At 36.0% G+C, this 18,701-nt stretch overlaps 1 protein-coding gene across 5 annotated transcripts in view; it reads right to left on the reverse strand.

The window, feature by feature from the left end:
- LOC112162557 (MTSS I-BAR domain containing 1) overlaps positions 1–18,701 on the reverse strand; it is a 54,795-nt gene that overhangs the window by 7,946 nt on the left and 28,148 nt on the right. For all 5 annotated transcript variants that reach the window (XM_036214169.1, XM_024298363.2, XM_024298367.2 and 2 more), the window contains 4 exons: positions 5,160–5,244; positions 2,386–2,477; positions 2,219–2,293; positions 2,054–2,065 (listed from right to left, as the gene is read on the reverse strand). In XM_036214169.1, coding sequence (XP_036070062.1) covers positions 2,054–2,065; positions 2,219–2,293; positions 2,386–2,477; positions 5,160–5,244 — 264 coding nt within the window. The remainder of the gene's footprint in view (positions 1–2,053; positions 2,066–2,218; positions 2,294–2,385; positions 2,478–5,159; positions 5,245–18,701) is intronic.

Consider the following 18,701-nt stretch of genomic DNA (forward strand, 5'->3'; position numbering starts at 1 on the left):
ATTATGTTTACACTTTTGAAAGTGAAAAAAATCCAGAGCACATTTGTAACACTCATCCACGTGAAGCTGGAAGCCACAAAGTTAAGAAATCAGAACGCATTAGGACGCAAATAAACAAGTTTCTGTCAGTCCTTTCATGAATAATAAGCTACAGAGCGAAGAATGTCAGTCGCTCTTTCCCAGAGCCCAAATTGGAATGCAGTTTCTTTTCGTGTGACCACATCACATCAAATCCACACATTTTATTACCGAGCGCTGATCTTTTGTTCTCTAAGTGCTGCGGCGTTGAGTTTTCTTCCCCTCTAAGGCAATTGTTTACGGACCCCGTCATCTGCGTTTGAAGGCCGGCATAAACACGTAATTAAAGTTCCTCCGGCGAGACCCGAGGTCAGCTCCTGCGGTTGCGCTCTTAGACGGGAGAGCCCTCCGTCTCTTTCCAGCTAAACTTTTCCAGGCAGACGCTGAAGGCAGGAAGGAGAAGCCTCAAGAGGAGGGAATGCAGCTTCCTGGTTTGCCGCAGAATTCAAGCAACTAGACATCTACAGAAGTATTTCTTTTTCCTCTTTATTTTTCATCCTTCCTGATCATCTTTTGTTTAAACTATTGTCATCTTAGGAGTTATCAGAGAAATTTTATAGACCTTGAATTCATGTCTATAACATATAAACGCCACGTAATTTATCTAATTTTGCATTAACGTTCCAACTCTAACGAAACAATATTGTATACTAACATTCAGCCCTAAAATGATGTTTTTAATAGTTTGGTTGCGTCTACACTTCAACTGATCCCTTTTTTCCATCTGATGTATTTTCACTAATTCCTAAAATCGATTTTTACAGCTTTTTCCTTTATCAAAACATACATTTTCATTGGTTGGGACTCCTCGAGTAGAGAAGAGGGAATTCTCTTTCATGCAGTAACAACAGGCTGGGAGGCTGAAGCACGACGACCACATCTGAGGGTTGTCCGAGGTCAATTCCAGGTCCTGTTTTCTCACTTCAAAAGGTTCCATTCAAGTCTTTTGTCGAGAAGCTTTTTGTAAAAGTAAATGTTTTGGTGTTTAGTTTGGTTTCTGATGTTCCCCTGAACTCATCATGTAGTGTTCAAAGACTTGAACTAAAAAGGAAAATGTTCTTTACCGACCATATTTTCATAAAGCTGTGCCCATTCAAGATTCAATTTAACAATTTGAGGACAGAGACAATCTGTTTTTGTGAAAGACAAAATTAAAAGTGACTCTGTTGACAAAGAAAGATATAATTTAAATCTTGCTTAACAATCCAAACATTAAAGTTGACTTCTGAAAGGACTAGCTGAAGACTGAATGAGTTTCTGAACATTCTGAAGATTCCAAAGAGCACCAGTGTATGGCCTAGTGGAACTCCAACAGAGAAGTTAAAGGCAAAATAGAATTTAAAGACCTATTCCTGATGAAAATGGTGTTTTTAACATGATGGAGGACATATACAAAGAAAATTAGGGTCAAAATTATATTTCTTAGTGCTACTTTATTCAAATTGTTGTTCAACAAAGAGCATATTTGTGAAAGCAGAGAGCTTTGTACCAAAATGTTGAATAGTTATTGGCTATTTATCAAGTTACTTGCAAGATAATTATGAATAGTTGTTCATAAAACATAAAGCATGATATTCAGTCCTGTTTTGTTGAGTCTGAGTCACATTTCATGCAGATTGCCTCATTATGTTTAATTGAATAAGCAGTAAAGCAGAATCGTGTCTGGATTTTGTTTGCTGTGGTCAAAAGCAAACATGAGAACATTTTTCAGCAAACCAGAGCGAGCTGGATGTGATTCTGAGAGGCAAATGTTTCACAGCGAACGCATCAGGACCACGTCTCATTATGGATTCAGCATCGTTTTTCTTTTTAATTTAGCCTAAAAATGAGTCATCGTTCAATTAAAGCATAGCCACATGTAAAGATGAAACAATGTCACTGTAAACAACTAATTAACCCCAAAAATCATTAGAATATTTCAGTTTTTCCACAAAAGTGAACAGATGCTGAGGTTGGCATCTGCATGCAAACTTACCGAATACATCAGCTGAAGGGGTCGGAGCGTTTGGGACGGCACCAGATGGGAACAAGAGGTGGTTGAAAAAGGAAAAAAATAGATTTTTTCCTCACATTTTCTTTCCATATCTGCTGTTTTCAGCTGAACATAAGCTGATTAACAAACATGGCAGTGAATGCAAACCTTTCTTGGCTTTCTTCTGCAGCTTCAAAGTGTCTGAAGATCGTTTTTTGATCTCCTGACGCGCTTTTTTATACTCTGCAGGAGACACAGCAGCGAATGAGCTTTTCTTCTTATTCAAAGGTTCCCTCATAAAAATCTGTGCACATTTTACAGTGTGTGTGTGAAACCTTTGGCGTGATCTTTGTCCAGAGCGTTGGCCACTCTCTTCCACTCCTCCATCTGCTCCTGCAGAGGGTTGATCAGACAGTCCAGAAACACCCTGGAAGGAAAGAAATGTGCCGTTCAGCTCGGAGACCAAACAGTCTGGTCTGGAGAAACGGTTTCAACATTTGATGGTTGAAGTAAAAATCGGGGTCGATTCGTCTGGAATAAACGGGAAAGAAATTCCTGCGTTTGGAGCCACAATGATAGGTAGAGCGCTGATGCAGCAATGATGTCATGATCAACAGTCGTACATGTTAGCCATTACATACAGGGTTCCTACGAGTTTCTTCAAGTTAAATTTAAGACCTTTTTAGGGCCACATATATCAAAAATTAAGACCGGTTATTTTTATTCAAGATTAAAACTGAGGCTTATTATCTTGTGATACTTAAGGGAACTTCTTTTTTTTTCATTTTTTTAAACTGGTGGATTAAAACAAGAATTGGTTCTGCCGATGTCTATTTACATTATATGATCAAAACAATGTGCTTGAAAACTTTCATTTTCAATTTAAATTTTTGAAATTTCAAACAACAAAATTTTGAGACTCGGATACCAAAATGTTAGAGTTTTTAAAGGTATTATTTCCCAATTCATAAATTCAATTAATTTTTAAGACCCTGAGGGGAAATGAAGAAGGTACAGGACTCATTCTTTATCTTTAGATTAACGACAATTTTCACATTGCAACACTAGAATCTCATATATTTGATCTCACTTTTACACATTTAAGCTGCATTTTCATTTCACATTTGTGAAAAACTTGATTGAAATTCTAGAAATGTCGTAAAAACACAACTTTGTTTCAATGTAATCATATTTATGCAAACAAACATTCAAAAACACGGCGACAGATGTGAACAACACATTCAAGTTTCTGCCACAGCACTAGCACTCATTATCATCTATCAAAGGAGACGTCGGCGTCTTCAACAGGCCGTGGAGCGGCGAGCTACGTGGGCGTGGCGATTTGGGGAAATCGTGGTTGGTGATTTTATAGAGGAGCTGTGGATCCAACAATTCGACACGCTCAACTTTTGACGAGTTGTGATGCTGTGGGACCACCGGTGCAGTCCAGTTATTGGTCATGTGACTCATTTAATTTCAAGGGTTTCCAATGAAGTTTTGTGAAATACATCTGCAAATATGTGAACCTTTTTATGCATAAACTGGACACGCAATTGTGTTCAATAAAAACAAGAAAACATATTTAAGTCTGATTTAAGCAGAGAATATCTTTCTCTATTGTTGTTATTTAGATTTAGATAAAAAAAAAACATCATGTGTAGAGACATTGAGGTACTCCCAAATCGTTCACATACTTTCTCTTGCAACTAACTGTATGTCAATTTCGATACGCCTCAAAAACCTTTTTTCAATAAATGCGTTTTTCTTTTTTTTTCTTTTTTTTTATTTGACGCTTTTTTCCATTTCCGAGTTTATATCGTAAATCCAATTTGTGCAATTTCATAGTCAGTGGACACAGCTATCGTCTCCTCCTCTTTATTAGGCTACTTTGGACTCCAGTGAGTCACATGACAAGCTTTTTATTCGGTGTTCCATTTGCTCGTGTTTTATCTGGTACATTTTTTTGTAACTGTACTTTGGGTTTTTGTGCTTCCTGTCCATATCTCGAGTTTCTCACTGCTGAATCCTGCGCGTTTAAATCTAGTTTTTAAAAGGTACAGGCTATCAAATGTTAGTGAAACCTTAAAATGATGCATTTTTTCTATTTTATTATATATGTTTAGGTTCACATTTAGTGATTTTTTTTAGGGCAAATTTGCCTATTATTGTCAAAAATGTAAATATGATAAGTTGAGAATATTGTTAAAGGGTAATTTTAAATAATAAGAAAAGATTTTAGGAGAACCGTATTAAGGTCTTTTATCATTATTTTCTATTGCTAAATAATGCTATAAATTGCTTGCAAGAGGGCATGTACGTTTTGTCGAGGTGTCGTTGGCAGCAATTTAAATCTTGCTTTTACTTTTAATTCTGCCATAAATAAATCTAATTTAAAGAGAAACTTCAACTCAGAAAACAAAAGCTTCACATCGATACACTTTGATTTGAATTTCACACAGAAACAGTAACAATCTTTGCGTCTTTGTAATGAAAACTGCATTTTTTTTCAATAAAGCTACATAGTTTTTTTTATTATTCCTAAAATTATTCTGAATAAGCCAGATATTTATACAACACTTGATCTTTTTTTGAATAAGCTCATGAAACGTGTGTTTATTTGACAGAAATTTATTCAGAATGTGAACTAACTCAGTACAAGAGTGGAATTATGTCAACGTAATCACTGCTGGATTTGTTTTACATTTAAAGAACTTTAATTTCCTTAAACAATTTTGAAAAATCTATTGCTAAACTAGTAATTTGTTTGGCTTTTAAGCATCAAAAAAGGCCATTTAAAGCACAGGAACTCCGACTTTTACCAGACGGAGCTTAATAAACACCCCTAGATCTGCAAAGAGGAGCTGGAGGACATCAACATTCCTCTGAATACTGCTGGAAAATAAGTGTTTATATTGATGTCTTATATTGTTCAGCTATTTGATTTTTCTCTGGCTGTTGCATTTTCATTCAGCGCCTCAGCTGGAGATCTCATCTCCACAATTCAAGTGAACCAATTCTGTCCTTCCACACTGAGACTGCTGATGGAGTCATGCAGAGCAAAGAAGTTCACGAGAAGATGGATGAAACCAAGACGGTCAGATCTACTCACATGGAGAACTGGCGGAGTTTGGCCTCGATGCTGCGATGCCTCATGCACATCCTGGTGAGAGCAGAACCGATGTCCCTCGTTCCTCCTGTCAACAACGAACACACAAAAGCACAAGTTTTCACACAACTGTAGAAAGATCTTTTTGGATGCAGCCCCACAGGAAATCATAAGAAGTCTTGAGAAGGCTCCACATGTTCACAAAGCTTAATTACATGCAAATTCTGACAGCAAAACCATTTTAAAGTCCCACTCCGATCATTTTTTTAATACATTTTCAAAGAGACTTTAAATCTTTTAATTGTGATTTTGACGTTTCAAGACAAAATAAAAAAAAAAAAATGATGCAATTTTCTAGGATGTAGTTTCTGCAGAGCGAAATAGTTCATTAGAAATTCACCTCTCAATTGTGGGAGGGACAATTGGGGAGGAGCAACCCCGCCCACCTTTCCCTCTCAACTGCGGAGCATGGAGCTTGTGGCTCCATGCATATTTTAAAGTCCACAAATGCTCTGCTTTTCAAACTGCATTTTTTTATGGATACGACTTTTCCCTGATTGTCATACGACTTTTTTCTGTTTTGAATACGACTTTTTTTTGTTTCGAATACGACTTTTCCCTGTTTCAGATACGACTTTTCCCTGATTGTCATACGACTTTTCTCTGTTTTGGATACGACTTTTCTCTGTTTTGGATACGACTTTTCTCTGTTCTGGATACAACTTTTCACTATTTTGGATACGACTTTTCTCCATTTTGGATACGACTTTTCTCCATTTTGGATACGACTTTTCTCCATTTTGGATACGACTTTTCTCTGTTCTGGATACGACTTTTCTCCATTTTGGATACGACTTTTCTCTGTTCTGGATACGACTTTTCTCCATTTTGGACTCCACTTTTGTCTATTTTGGATACGACTTTTCTCCATTTTGGATACGACTTTTCTCTGTTCTGGATACGACTTTTCACTATTTTGGACTCCACTTTTGTCTATTTTGGATACGACTTTTGTCTATTTTGGATACGACTTTTCTCCATTTTGGATATGACTTTCTGTGTTCTGGATACGACTTCCCTATTTTGAATATGCCTTTTTTCTTTTTTGGATACGAATTTTCTCCATTTTGGGTACGACTTTTCTCTATTTTGGATACAAAACTGATCCTTTCTCATTCTGGAGGGCTGGTATTGGTGACATCAGTGTAACAGTAAAATATCAGAAATGGGTTCTGTGATCCACTTGGTTTGTGGTGCATTTCACATCATTTTATATTTAAGGAAAAATTGGTCTGGGTCTTTATGGGTTAAATGAGTCATTTTGATTTGTAAGAAATATTCATCTGTTTTTTCTAAGAAAGTTTTTTTATTGGCACTAAATATGTAAATAAAAATCATATAGCCCCTAATTAGTCTGCAAAATTTTCAGTTAGCAAGTACTTTTTTCACCTCAGGATTCATCTTTTTTTTAATTTCCCTCTGATATTTGAGCTGACACACTGATTCAGAGAACAGAGGAAGCTCCACAGGCACCTAAAGGAGCCAGATGGCCGCTCTCCCCCCTCGCTGAGACTGGACACTTCCACCTGAGGAAAAGTTCACCCAATCTCGACCCGTTATCCTGCAGATCCAACAACACCTGAACTCCTCATGACGCTCAAACAAGAACACAACATTTGACTGAACCTTAATGTGGCTCTAGGTAACATCATTTATGAAGCTGTGAGTTCGTCAAAGATTGGCGTTGGTTGGGAAGGGGTGGTGAACACTGCAATGCACCACTGACTCCTTTTCCTCTCTCTGCATCTTCCCTCACATCCTTTCATCTCTTAAACAAATCACATCTATGTTGAATCTTTGAAACAAACTCAGTAATATTGTTGCTTAAAACATAAAATGAAAGTATTGAAATAATCCAGCCTCAGGTGATGATTGATTAAAAAGCACTCTAAGTGTCCATCTGTTGATGTTAAAACTCCCCTCACCTTGACCACAAACACTTTCTTTTAAATATTGTTAGATGGAAAGCACAAAATTCTTAGAATATTGTGAAAACCTACAAATAATTACTATATTTTTTGTAAAAACAATAAATTAGAAAAAAAATAAGTAAACTTACTTTTAAACTCAAGACTCACAACATCCAAAATCTATTTAAAGTCCCACTTCAATCATCTTTTGATCTATTTTAAAAGTTTTCCTGGTGGATTTTTATTATGATTATGCCATTTTTGGCAAAAAAAAAAAAAGTTTTCTATGACATAGTTTCTGTAGTTCATTAGAAATTCACCTCCAGGTTGTGGGCGGGACTATTGACTTCCCATCATCACTTTGTTTCCTCTCTCCCGCTAGCTTACAGCCTCTGATAACCTCAAGCTAACATTAGCAGTTCAACAAAAATGATGATTAATTCACAACAATTTGAATCAAGAATTACTCAGAAACACATTTATTTGACTTAATTTTCTTTATATATGTCCTCATCATGAGAAAAACACCACAAGAATGTGATTAAAAACATCAAAAGCAACATTTTTAACGGAGAGGGTTTTTCAAAACAAGAGCATGAAGTGAAAAGAGAGCAGACTGAAACTTCTCCTCTTTCAGGTGTTTGCACACCGCCCACAGACGCTGGAGAACCAGACAGTCACAGCTGGAGTTTCTCTGCTTTTATATGTCATCCATAACAGAGACACGGTTGCTCCCAAAGGACGCATAAATTAGGGAAATGGATTTATGTAGGACTCAAAGGTAATATTACTTTAAATTCTTAGAGATTATAATGGCTAAAAAAGTCACTTTCATATATTTCAATATATTTGTAAACTTGTGTATTCTTAGCCAACTATTTCTTACTACATTCTAATAAATCACCGTGTGCCTGATAAACATTCTACAGATAAGTGTTTGAATGGAGCTGTGCTCTGTATTTCTTAAAACAAAACGTTAAACTGGAGCTGTACATCATTTCAGGAGGATGTTTGCAAGCTTCAATGGAAATGTGCATACTTCCTTCGGCTGAGAAAGAATTACTAATACAGAGTTTAACGCACAATAAAGCAACTCACAACGGAAAACCTTCTGTGGAATGCTTTATTTATGATCTATGCGCTCATATAAAATGTCAAAACGGGCTAAATGGTGGAATGATTTTTGTCCTTTTGTCTTCTTTGACAGCCATAAGCAGGCAGCAATGAAAGAGCATCTCATAAATTTGCATGTTTATGGTAAATGCTCAAAGGCAAAGCCCTGCAGGCATGGAGGGGTGGCTGCAAATAAAAAGTAAGATTATTTTTTATCACAAAAAGACTAGGAATACTAGAGGCAAAGTAGCTGCAGTATCTAAACATTTATGAATATTTATCCCTAATAAATGAGGGAGACATCTATATTTTTAGTTTTAATCTTTTTCAAAACAAACAATAATGCTGATTTGATATTAAGATTTTTTTTGTCTTTGTCATGTAAGATGTCACATTTAAATCTATTAATTATATTTAATTACATTAAAATACTCATTTATGGCAGCGATTCACTCATAGGTGCTGCTAAAATGAAAATTACAATTAAGTTTTATATTTTAGAACTTCTTTGTAACTAAAAAGACAGTTGGATTCTGTTATAGACGCTTCTTTGTGGATTTCTTTATTCTCATGTATTACTTTTATTGTTTTTCTCTCATCACAGCTGCACAAATCACCCTATTTTCCCAGCTCTTCCTACACCATCGATCCCTTCGGGTTCACTTCCTGCTCCTGCTCATCCAGGCCTCTTCTCACTTCAGGACGAGGTGTTATCTCCTGTCCTGCCCGGTGAGATTCACATCTAAAAATAGGACAGCAGCAAAACCAACTTTTCCTCAGTTGCTATTTTTGACTTCCAGGAAGTAAAAAAATGCTTTAGGATTTAAAATAAAAATATGCTCATAAATTGGTCAACTCAAAAAGCAGTTTATTGCTACAATGTTGTGGATTTAGATGTTGAATTGGATGATTTTGGTGCCGTGTTTCAATTACGTCATTTTCACCATCTCTCCCTTAAAGTCAAAATTGTAGTTTTCCTTTTTTTTTTCCTTGGCTAAGCAACAAAAACCACGACGGGCACTTCCTTCAGTCTCTGTGACTTGGACGATGAATTGTTTAACACATGTGCATGACTCAAACTTTAGGACTCACTGATGATTGAGAATATTTCCTTAAAAAAAAGCCACAAATCCTCTTTTCTCAGTCCTCGCTGATGCGGTGCGTCCGTCTGCTGAAGTCTCAGCAGTTTGAGGATCTGCTGCCGATGTGGAAAACTACGTTTGGCCGACTGATCGGCAACCAACCACAGTTGGGTTTAAAAATAGATGAATCTGATTAAGATTCACTTAAGAAAATGTTTTGATTTCTAAAAATAGAGTTTGTTTTAAAGGTTTTTCTTGCATTTTTAACGGAAAAACTGTGTTTTTGTTCTTTTTACTGTAGAAATTAATAACTTAACTAGTGAAAATTCAATTTATGTTTATTTAAAATATCCAGTTATGAGAAAAGTAGTTTAAAAAAAAAAAAAAAAAAAAGCTTGGTTTTAAAATAAAAAAAAGTCAAATACAGCATCATTTAGTCGAATTAGGTTGAATGAGTGCAAAAAAGAAAACTCAGCACAAATTCAATTTTTTATTACATTTTCCAACTCAAATAAGGGAAAAGTGTATTGATCTAAATTTAAGTTTAGAAAACTTTATTTTTTTTCACCTTATAATCAAACAAAATGTTTCAAATAATGTTGAAATAATTAGTGTAATGATCTGGCCTGCAGTCAAACTAGTTCCTGGTTAGCCGATTGATTGACTGGATCTTTCGCACTCGACCTTTCTGTCTGTTTGAGACCCAGCTGACCCAATTCATGGGGACAGAGTGGCGTTTCCGTCTGACCTGCCGGCGCAGAACGCTCGGATCTGACTGCAGGGAAGGACAGCCCTGAGGCTTCAGCAAGTGGGACAAAACTTTACAAACTTTCAGCGGAAATGGTGGTCGTGTCGGGACGGGAGGGAAAGGGCAACAAGGTGTGAAAAACAGACGCACTTTGGAGCTGAAGTGGAGCGACGTCAAACTGAATTATTCAGCGAGACGAGCTGAGATTCAAGGACAGATCAGACCTCAGTGCTGAAACCTCCACAGCATCACAGGACAAACTGTGGAAATTAATGTTTAAACTGCACTGAAATGTCAAAAATGTCATGTTGAAATCACGAAAAATTGACTTTTTGGACAATTTCAAGTCTTAGCAACAAGATGAACAAAGTTCTTCATTAAACAGGCAAAAAAAGAAAAAATCAAAGGTAAACAAACTATTTTTAAATGAACATTTTTTCAGCAGATAAAAAGATGAATTAAACCTAAAATAGTTAGCATGATGCTTCTTTTTCCCTTTTTTTTTCTGTTTAGCTTACTACATTTCAGTTTGACCTAATTTATTCACTAGGAGACAATTCACAACTACAGTCAATAAAGTGACAAAAAGAACAAAACAAAAAAAAATATTCAGGTCAAATTTTAGGAGCATTTAAATCGATTTTGGTCTAAATCAAAATCAATTTGTCAAAACTGCATTTTAATAATGCAATATTAAATTTATGAAAAAAAGGAAGTGTAAAAATTTGAAATTTTACACTAACTGTCCTCCATTCACCATAATCTAGCCTAACTACACTCCACAGCTTTATGAACCCAAAAGAGAATAAAGGAAATATTAGAAAAACAAACTTCCCAGACCAAATAGAACGAATGGAAACAGCATCTAATTCAGCTTTTCCTCCAGTTATGGGGAACATTTTTCAACCCAGAGTGGAAATTAAGCATCAAGTCACATAAAACATCAAGTAAAAGTGAGTAAAAGTTAGCGTTATGAGATACAGAGCGTTCAAACTTCACGAAAATAGTTATTTGATTTATATTGTGATATATATTGTTATCACCTGATATAAAAAATACTATATCATGATATAAAAAAAATCTATATTGTCCAGCCATACTCGTGAATTATTTATTTAAAAAAAAATTAATTCAGTTAACCGTTTTTTTCTTTAAATTAACACTTTTAGATAAAACATGTATTGTATTATACATTCAATTTTGCTTACAAACACACAAGTGTCACTATAGAATTTAAATATAAAGTTATTTCTAGAAATATTCGGACTTTTACAAAGCATCTACCAGTAAATAAATGAACAAAAAACATCACAATAAATCCCCCAAATCTCTATTTTACATTTAAGTTCAAATATCATTTTGTCAACATTTGTTTCCGAAAATTAGCAAAACTGTAAAATTGGTGGATCTCTGGGATATAAAGGACATTAAAGTTTATGTTCACAGTTTTGAACATCATAGCAGGTGAAAAATTTGACCAAAGGAGCATTTTTTTAAGAATGTTCCTTACAATGTTTTGTATTTCAGCTTAAATATCAAGAATCCTTCATTTTTTAATACGGTAGTTTAGTAATATTTAAAATTAAAAGTGTACTTTTTCAAACTGCTCCTTTGTATGAGTAAACGTTTATGGCTCCGACTTTTGTTTTAGCTCGTAATTTTCTATGTATGTTGTCGATGACATCACAACATTTTCGTGAAGTTTCCAAAGAGGCAAATCTTCAATCTTTCAGACCGAGGTTGAGTGTAACCTAAATTAAAAATGTTTCCTGACCGAATTTTCAGAGGCGGCTTCCTCGGTCGGACAGGGGTGAACGTCAGGGTGGCGTTGCGCTGAACAGTAGGTGACCTGGAATCTAAGGCGGAAATTCAAGCCCGTCTCGCTCCTCCTGACTGGGATGTGAAGTGAGCCATTTTGCTCCCTCTGGAGCTGCTCCGCACAAACACTGGAGGAACTGGGCTGAGGAACTGGAGCAGCTGAAGCTGCAGCCGCTCCGCAGCGCAGCAGGACAGGCAGTAAATCACTGACCTGCACTACTGCTCGGTGTTTTCTTATCTCGTTGCTATAGTGAGGCGATAGCTAGAAAGTTATTTTTGTGAATTGGAACAAATCAAAGGCAGGAGACAGGAGGAAAAAAAAAACGTGAGGATTTTCAGGAAGGATGGATCAAATTTAAGGGTGAAATTGGAAGTTCAGGTTAGTTTTAGTGCTGCCAAGAACAATTATTTAAATAGTTGACTAATCACAGATTATTTTGTCTGATTAGTCGACTAATCGGGTCAAGCGCAAAGTGGATGTAAAGCACACATCTTAACCATTATTAGCTTTAAACTAACTAAAAACTAGATATATAGCGTTAACTGCAATAATGCTAATGTGAAGGCTGTAAGCTGAATTTGGAAGCTGAAGATGCTAGTGCTGATAGCTGAAAATGCTGAAATTAATAGCTAATAACACTGAAGCTAATTGTGGAAAATGCTGAAATTGATGGCTAAAAACAGTGAAGCTAATAGCTGAAAATGCTGAAATTAATAGCTAAAAACGCTATAATTGATAGCTATAAATACTGAAGCTGATAGCTAGAAAAAATTGTGAAAATAATAGCTAAAAATATGGAAGTTGATAGTTAAAAATACTGAAGTTGATAGCTGAAAACGCTGTCAAATTAGCCTAAAAAACTGAAAAAAGCCTAAGTTAGCCAAAATAGCTAGCATGTAGCTAAAATATTAGCTAAACTCCAAATTAGCCTAAAAACCCGAATAAATGCCAAAATAGTCCAAAAAGCTAGCAGAATGACAATATAACTTTAACAAAATCTTTAACATATTGTAACTTTTAAATCGTATACACGATCAACGTAATTCCAGTAGATTCTGAAGGAGAAAAGCAGCTTTTCTCCTTCAGAATCTACTGGAATGACGTTGATCGTGTATACGATTTAAAAGTTCCAATATGTTAAAGATTTTGTGTTTAAGTATTAAAGGGTTGAAATGACAATAAATACGATAAAAAATATATTTTTACAGGACATTTTCTTTTCTTTACACACAATAAGGAAAATTTGTAGACGTCAATTACAACTGGACGGTCTGATCCAGATATCAGGGCTATATCCGCCTTTACCCCACAGCTGTTAAGAAAAGAACCTTATTTAGTGAAGCTTTTGCATCATTTTAATGAGGACGCTTCACAACCCTGCAAATTTATTAAATATTTGTGCTGCTTTCTTCTCATTTAAATGGTCTCTGCAAACCTGTTTAGAGCACTACCTGCCCGGTTCACCACATCCTAAACTTCTCCCCAATCATGTTCTGCATAAAAAACACCTAAATTCTGTTTCCATGAAATTAGGAGCAAAATACTACTGATGTTTGCGAGTTTAATCATCAATTGTTATTATTCTTTCTCAAACTTTGAAGTATTGCGGTAGAAATGAGCACTGATCGAGACTTAGAACCTACTTAAGTGATAAAAGTCCAAATTAGTCAATAATCTGATAACTTCTCAGTGATTTATTCACCTCTAAACCCTTTTTTTAAAGAGTGTTTGCTTTAAAAGATTAAACAAATTTAGCTGCAATAGCTGACATCCATATTTTTACATGTAGTATTGTGACAATTATCTGCAAACATCTTCGTCTTGATGATTTTATCTTGCAAAAACAGAAAACAGAAGTTATAGATTTAACTAATGTAAGTGTTTGCAAGGTGTTTGCTTAAATCTAAATTTATTCAAAATCGCAGCAAAAGGAACTTAAATTATAAGCAAACAAACAATAAAATCTCAGTTGTAATCAGGCGGTCAGGCGGGAGCTTCCATTGAAACAGCCACACAGTGTTTCCTGTTGTTGCATCAGTCAGCATCTCCCACCCTCCCCTCTTCATATAGGCAAGGTCACTTCACGACTTCACGTGTCATCAAACAGCGGAAACGTCCGTCCGCCGCTGCTGTCAATCTCTTTAACGCGCAGGCATGAAATACCAACTTAGAGCCGATTAGCACGGCGTCAGGACAGTCGCCGTTTTCAAAGCGGAGGAGGTCAAAGTCAACTTCTTCCATCAGGCTGCGTTTGAGGTTTGGTCCTCCGTGTTTAAACCGCAAGAATCGTCTAAATCTGGGATTAGATCAATGTGTAAAGAGAGAATCTAAAGAAGGAATTCCTCGCAGCCTATCTGGGGGAGGAGAGGTCTCACAGTCCTGCAATACCGCGGGCCAAACTGGGGAGGGGAGCGGTCCGAAGATGCCTGGCGGTCAAGGGTGCAGTTTTAAGATGCCCTCTGCAGGAGTGAGCATGTGTGCGTGGGGGGACTGGAGTAGAGTTTTCAAATTCTTTAAATTTCGTCCCTAGAATATCTCCCATCTCCAGTTTCATTCTGGAGTTAGACCGACGATTCGCTCATGTTCTGATCGTGAGACAAGACAGCTCCAAATGACTGTCGGGATTGGAGCTCTTTAGTGGTAATGTGTGTCCATGAGAGCAGCAATGATGCTTTCACTTTGCACCTCGTGCTCACATATCTGCTGACCTATCGCTTGTATAGCTGGTTTCTTGGAGGGGACGGCGGGGTTGTCGTGGTCAGCAGGAACCGTCAGTCATCAGCAGCGAGGCAGCTGCTGGTCTGTCAGCTGCTATGACCTCAGATCAATGGGCTGCGGCAGGAGCTCAGAGCAGGAAAACGATTTTACGCTCCGCAGAAGTCCGCAGTGCTTCCTTTGGGCCTTCACAATCAAGAGATGTGATACCTTTGGTGTATATTTTAGGGCTGTATTTAAGTTTTTCTTAGTGAATTTGCAGTGATTGATAGTTTACATTCTTGACTAATCTGGCAGCAGCAACTTGAAAAATGAAGCCTGTAAATGTTAATTTAGGATCTTTCTGATCTTTGACAAGTTTTAGGAAGTGAGTGAACAAAAAATGTGGAGCTGAGCTCATATGTGGAGAGAACAGATAAATAGAAAAATGTAGGGATGAGAAAATCGATCAAAGAAATTTAACTAATTATGGCTTTTATTCTTGTAAAATGACTACTTTTTTGTCATGAATACGATACTCTTGCAAAATTTAAACGTTCTCCTAAATGTTATGCTTTTCGTATAAATTTACGACTTTATTCTTGCAAAGATACTACTTTTTTCTCATAATATTATGGGTTTATTTTTAAAAAATGTACACGCTTGTTTTTATTCATACAAAATGTGACTTTTTTTTCCATAAATTTGCAATTTTATTCTTATAAAATTTTGACTTTTCTTATAAATTAATGGCTTTTATTTTTGTAAAATGACATTTTTTTTCTCATGAATTTACAACTTTATTGTTGTAAAATTTTAACTTTCTCATAAATGTTATGTTTTTCTTATAAATTTACGACTTTATTCTTGCAAAGATGCTACTTTTTTCTCATAATATGGGTTTATTTTTAAAAAAAGTTTATTTTTGCAAAATTTTGATTTTTTTTTCTCATAAATTTACAACTTTATTCTCATAAAATGTTGTCTTTTATGACTTTATTTTTAAAAAAAAAAACACTTTTTTCTCAGAAATCTACAGCTTTACTCTTGAAAAACGTAAACTTTTCTCACAGTTTTACAACTTTATTCTCGTAAATTATTATTTTTTTTTTTTTACGGCGGCACTAATACTTCCTCATATGAGAGAACTCGGACATAGCCCCTTTTTATTTTTTTATTTTGCTTTTTGGATAAAATAAAACTATGGAAAGAAAATAGTCTCACCCCAATTCGTGTGTACGTAATTCTTCATTTAAAATGCCAAGCTTTACCAGATATTATTCACAATCTCAGGTCAAATCAGCTGAAAAGAAAACTCTGAGGACCCAGCATTCTTGCAGCATTTAAACGCATCACTTGCGGACAAATCTTTATAAAAAAGTCTCACCTCAGATTTGTTCGTAAATATGGTTTTGTGTGGGCGAAACAAGCGATTCATGCGAAATTTTTAAAGATTTGTGCATATAGTTGGTTTCAAGCTGTTTTAATTTTAAGTTGAATTTAATTTTTTGTACTTGTGCACAAAATGTACTGTATATGTTGCAAATCAAGAACACACAAATAGCGGCGATACTATTTTCTCTCCATATAAAACAGTTTTCTTGTCAAATGCACATCCATACCATAACATCACTCCACCTCATTATCTGCCTCACACATCCATGAATCTTCGCTGCACTCTAGCAGGTTCATCGCCTCAGTGGAGCTCAGGATGGAAAGAAATTCCCGCCCAAGGTGAACAGATTAGTTTATTCTCCTCCTCTGACAGCTGAGAAAACACAGCCCAGAATGGACACAACCTCCCAGCTCTTGGCCCTCCGTACACCCATCACACGCTCACAGGAGAGATGTGTGGAAACATGTGGAAACGTGATCCCGTTGATAACTAATGCTCTTTAATTCCAAGACTTTGAAAACCCAATCCAACACCATTACACACGGGCTTGACGAATTTCAGCTTAAACGCACGCTCGCGCTCTTGGAACTGACACAAGAACAAAGTAAAGTGAGCGTTTTATTAGTTTGACTCAAGCCAGTGCCAATCCCTTCCAGTGAAACAAGAGCTCTTATTTCACTGCTAATCTGTAGTCTGAAAGAGTTGGCAGGCCAACTGTGTACACCCAATGCCCTCGGAGGGGGGTGTGAGTGTTTGAGTTGCAGAGCTGGGTCTGAATGCTAAAAGCCTGTATCACTGCAGATTTTCATCATGCCTGTGAAGACGCTCGTGTCTCTGGGGTTTCGGCGGCAGCAGCTTCTGTGGACACAGACTCGGCGTTTCCATCAGAGCTGGAGCCAACACATCTGTAGTATCAAAACAAAACCTCTGCTCCTGTTTTTACTGAACTTAAAGTGTAGAATCATCAAATTGACTGAAGTACGACATTTCCCTCCAAACAGCTACCTTTAATAGACGTTATCTGATTTTGACAATTATAAAATATATATTTTTTTGATGGTAAAGCTTTAAGCCAAAGGTGAAAACATTGACGATAAAAATTAACTAAATAATCTCCAATAATGGTAAAATCTAAACTTTAAACACAATAGTCACTGATGTGTTGCACCATCTATTCATTTATGACAAATCTAACTACAATAAAAGCTATAAATCTACTCGTATTATATTATTTAGTTTGGTGTACAGCATTTTGTATTACGAAGTGCTATTTAAACAAAGATTAATTTGATTTATACTCAACTTTGGAATAGAAGAGAAAGGGTTTAAATCCAAACTCATTACCAGGTTAATGTGATTCAGTAGAAATACTTGGATTTAATCTAAAATCTTCTCTTTAATCTGCAAAAATCTACAAATAAACCTACTATAAGTGTGGGAGGGGCCCAGTCACTGGCTGCACCATGTCCTGATTTCTGAGAAAAACGACGGATGCTTCTTATTAGTGTCTTTATTTAACTAATAAAACCCTCTTTTGGTATTTAGGAAGAGCTGCGAGGAGGGAAAACTAACTGAAGACTGCAGTAAAATCACTCAATTGATGGGGGTCAAAAGTTTTACTTAGCAAAATAGATGAAGATTTACCTAGCATCTATGATTACTGATAAAAAAAAATAAGTATCCAATATAAATGCATCAAATCTCCAAAAATCATTGCACCAATACATAGGGATGGGTTAATAAAATCGATTAATCGATCTGAATCAATCTAAAATAAATCAATTAATAATCGATGCATAAAAGTAGAGATCAATCTAATGCATAAAGCTAAAGTCCGTTACCTTGATGCTAACAAATAATGGGATTTTCCATAGGACGGCTAATGCTAACATATATTGCTGACATACAATGAACATCTTTATAAACTCACAAACTTACAAACTCTTTCACGGAAATATTTTATGAACTGTCCTTTGCTCATACTTTCTTCTTCTTCTGGAATAAAGTGTAATGCTATAGTGCGATCGCCACCTAGTGGCCAAACAGAAACGCCCTCCAGGAGAAGCAGAACAATCGTTGGAGCTTCTCCGTTTGAGAATACATGTAACACTGTATGATATTAACAATCCTCCTATGATTTCACTAATACATTTTGAATCAAATTAATTGAGAGGATCAAAAGAACCAGAAAAAAAAAGTAAACAAACCGATCCAGGCTCTGGTGAATACAACCAAATCTGTAAATTATTGGCGATACCCAGACTTATGAATGCACAAAAATATTTAATAAACTCATTAAATTACAGATCCATTTACTTCAGAGATTTGCAACAAAACAAAAAGATTATATAAGAAGTTCCAGCTATTTCAACTGTATAATTGTAACTGAACACTCAAGTTTCAACAACAATGGCTTCTATTGTTCACTTCCATCCAATAATGTCTGAAAAGTGGATTTTTGTGCATTTTTAGTTAAAACAGGATGTAGAGATGGAATGGTGCAGCTAAAATCTTTTGAATGTTCTTAACTTTGTAGCATTAAGGTTTCATAATATGAATCTGAAGAGAATCTGAAATTGTGGAACACTACAGGTATCAGGTAACCAAAACAAGGTGCAGTGAGCTCATTTTAATCCGGGCTGGGCCTAAACAGAGTGAAGAGGTTATGTTTTCTCACTGTCAGTCACCTTCAAGCCCAGACTTTCTTTTCCCATAGTGTCTCC

The sequence above is a fragment of the Oryzias melastigma genome, linkage group LG11, assembly GCF_002922805.2.
Source record: "Oryzias melastigma strain HK-1 linkage group LG11, ASM292280v2, whole genome shotgun sequence".
In the NCBI taxonomy this organism is placed as follows: domain Eukaryota; kingdom Metazoa; phylum Chordata; class Actinopteri; order Beloniformes; family Adrianichthyidae; genus Oryzias; species Oryzias melastigma.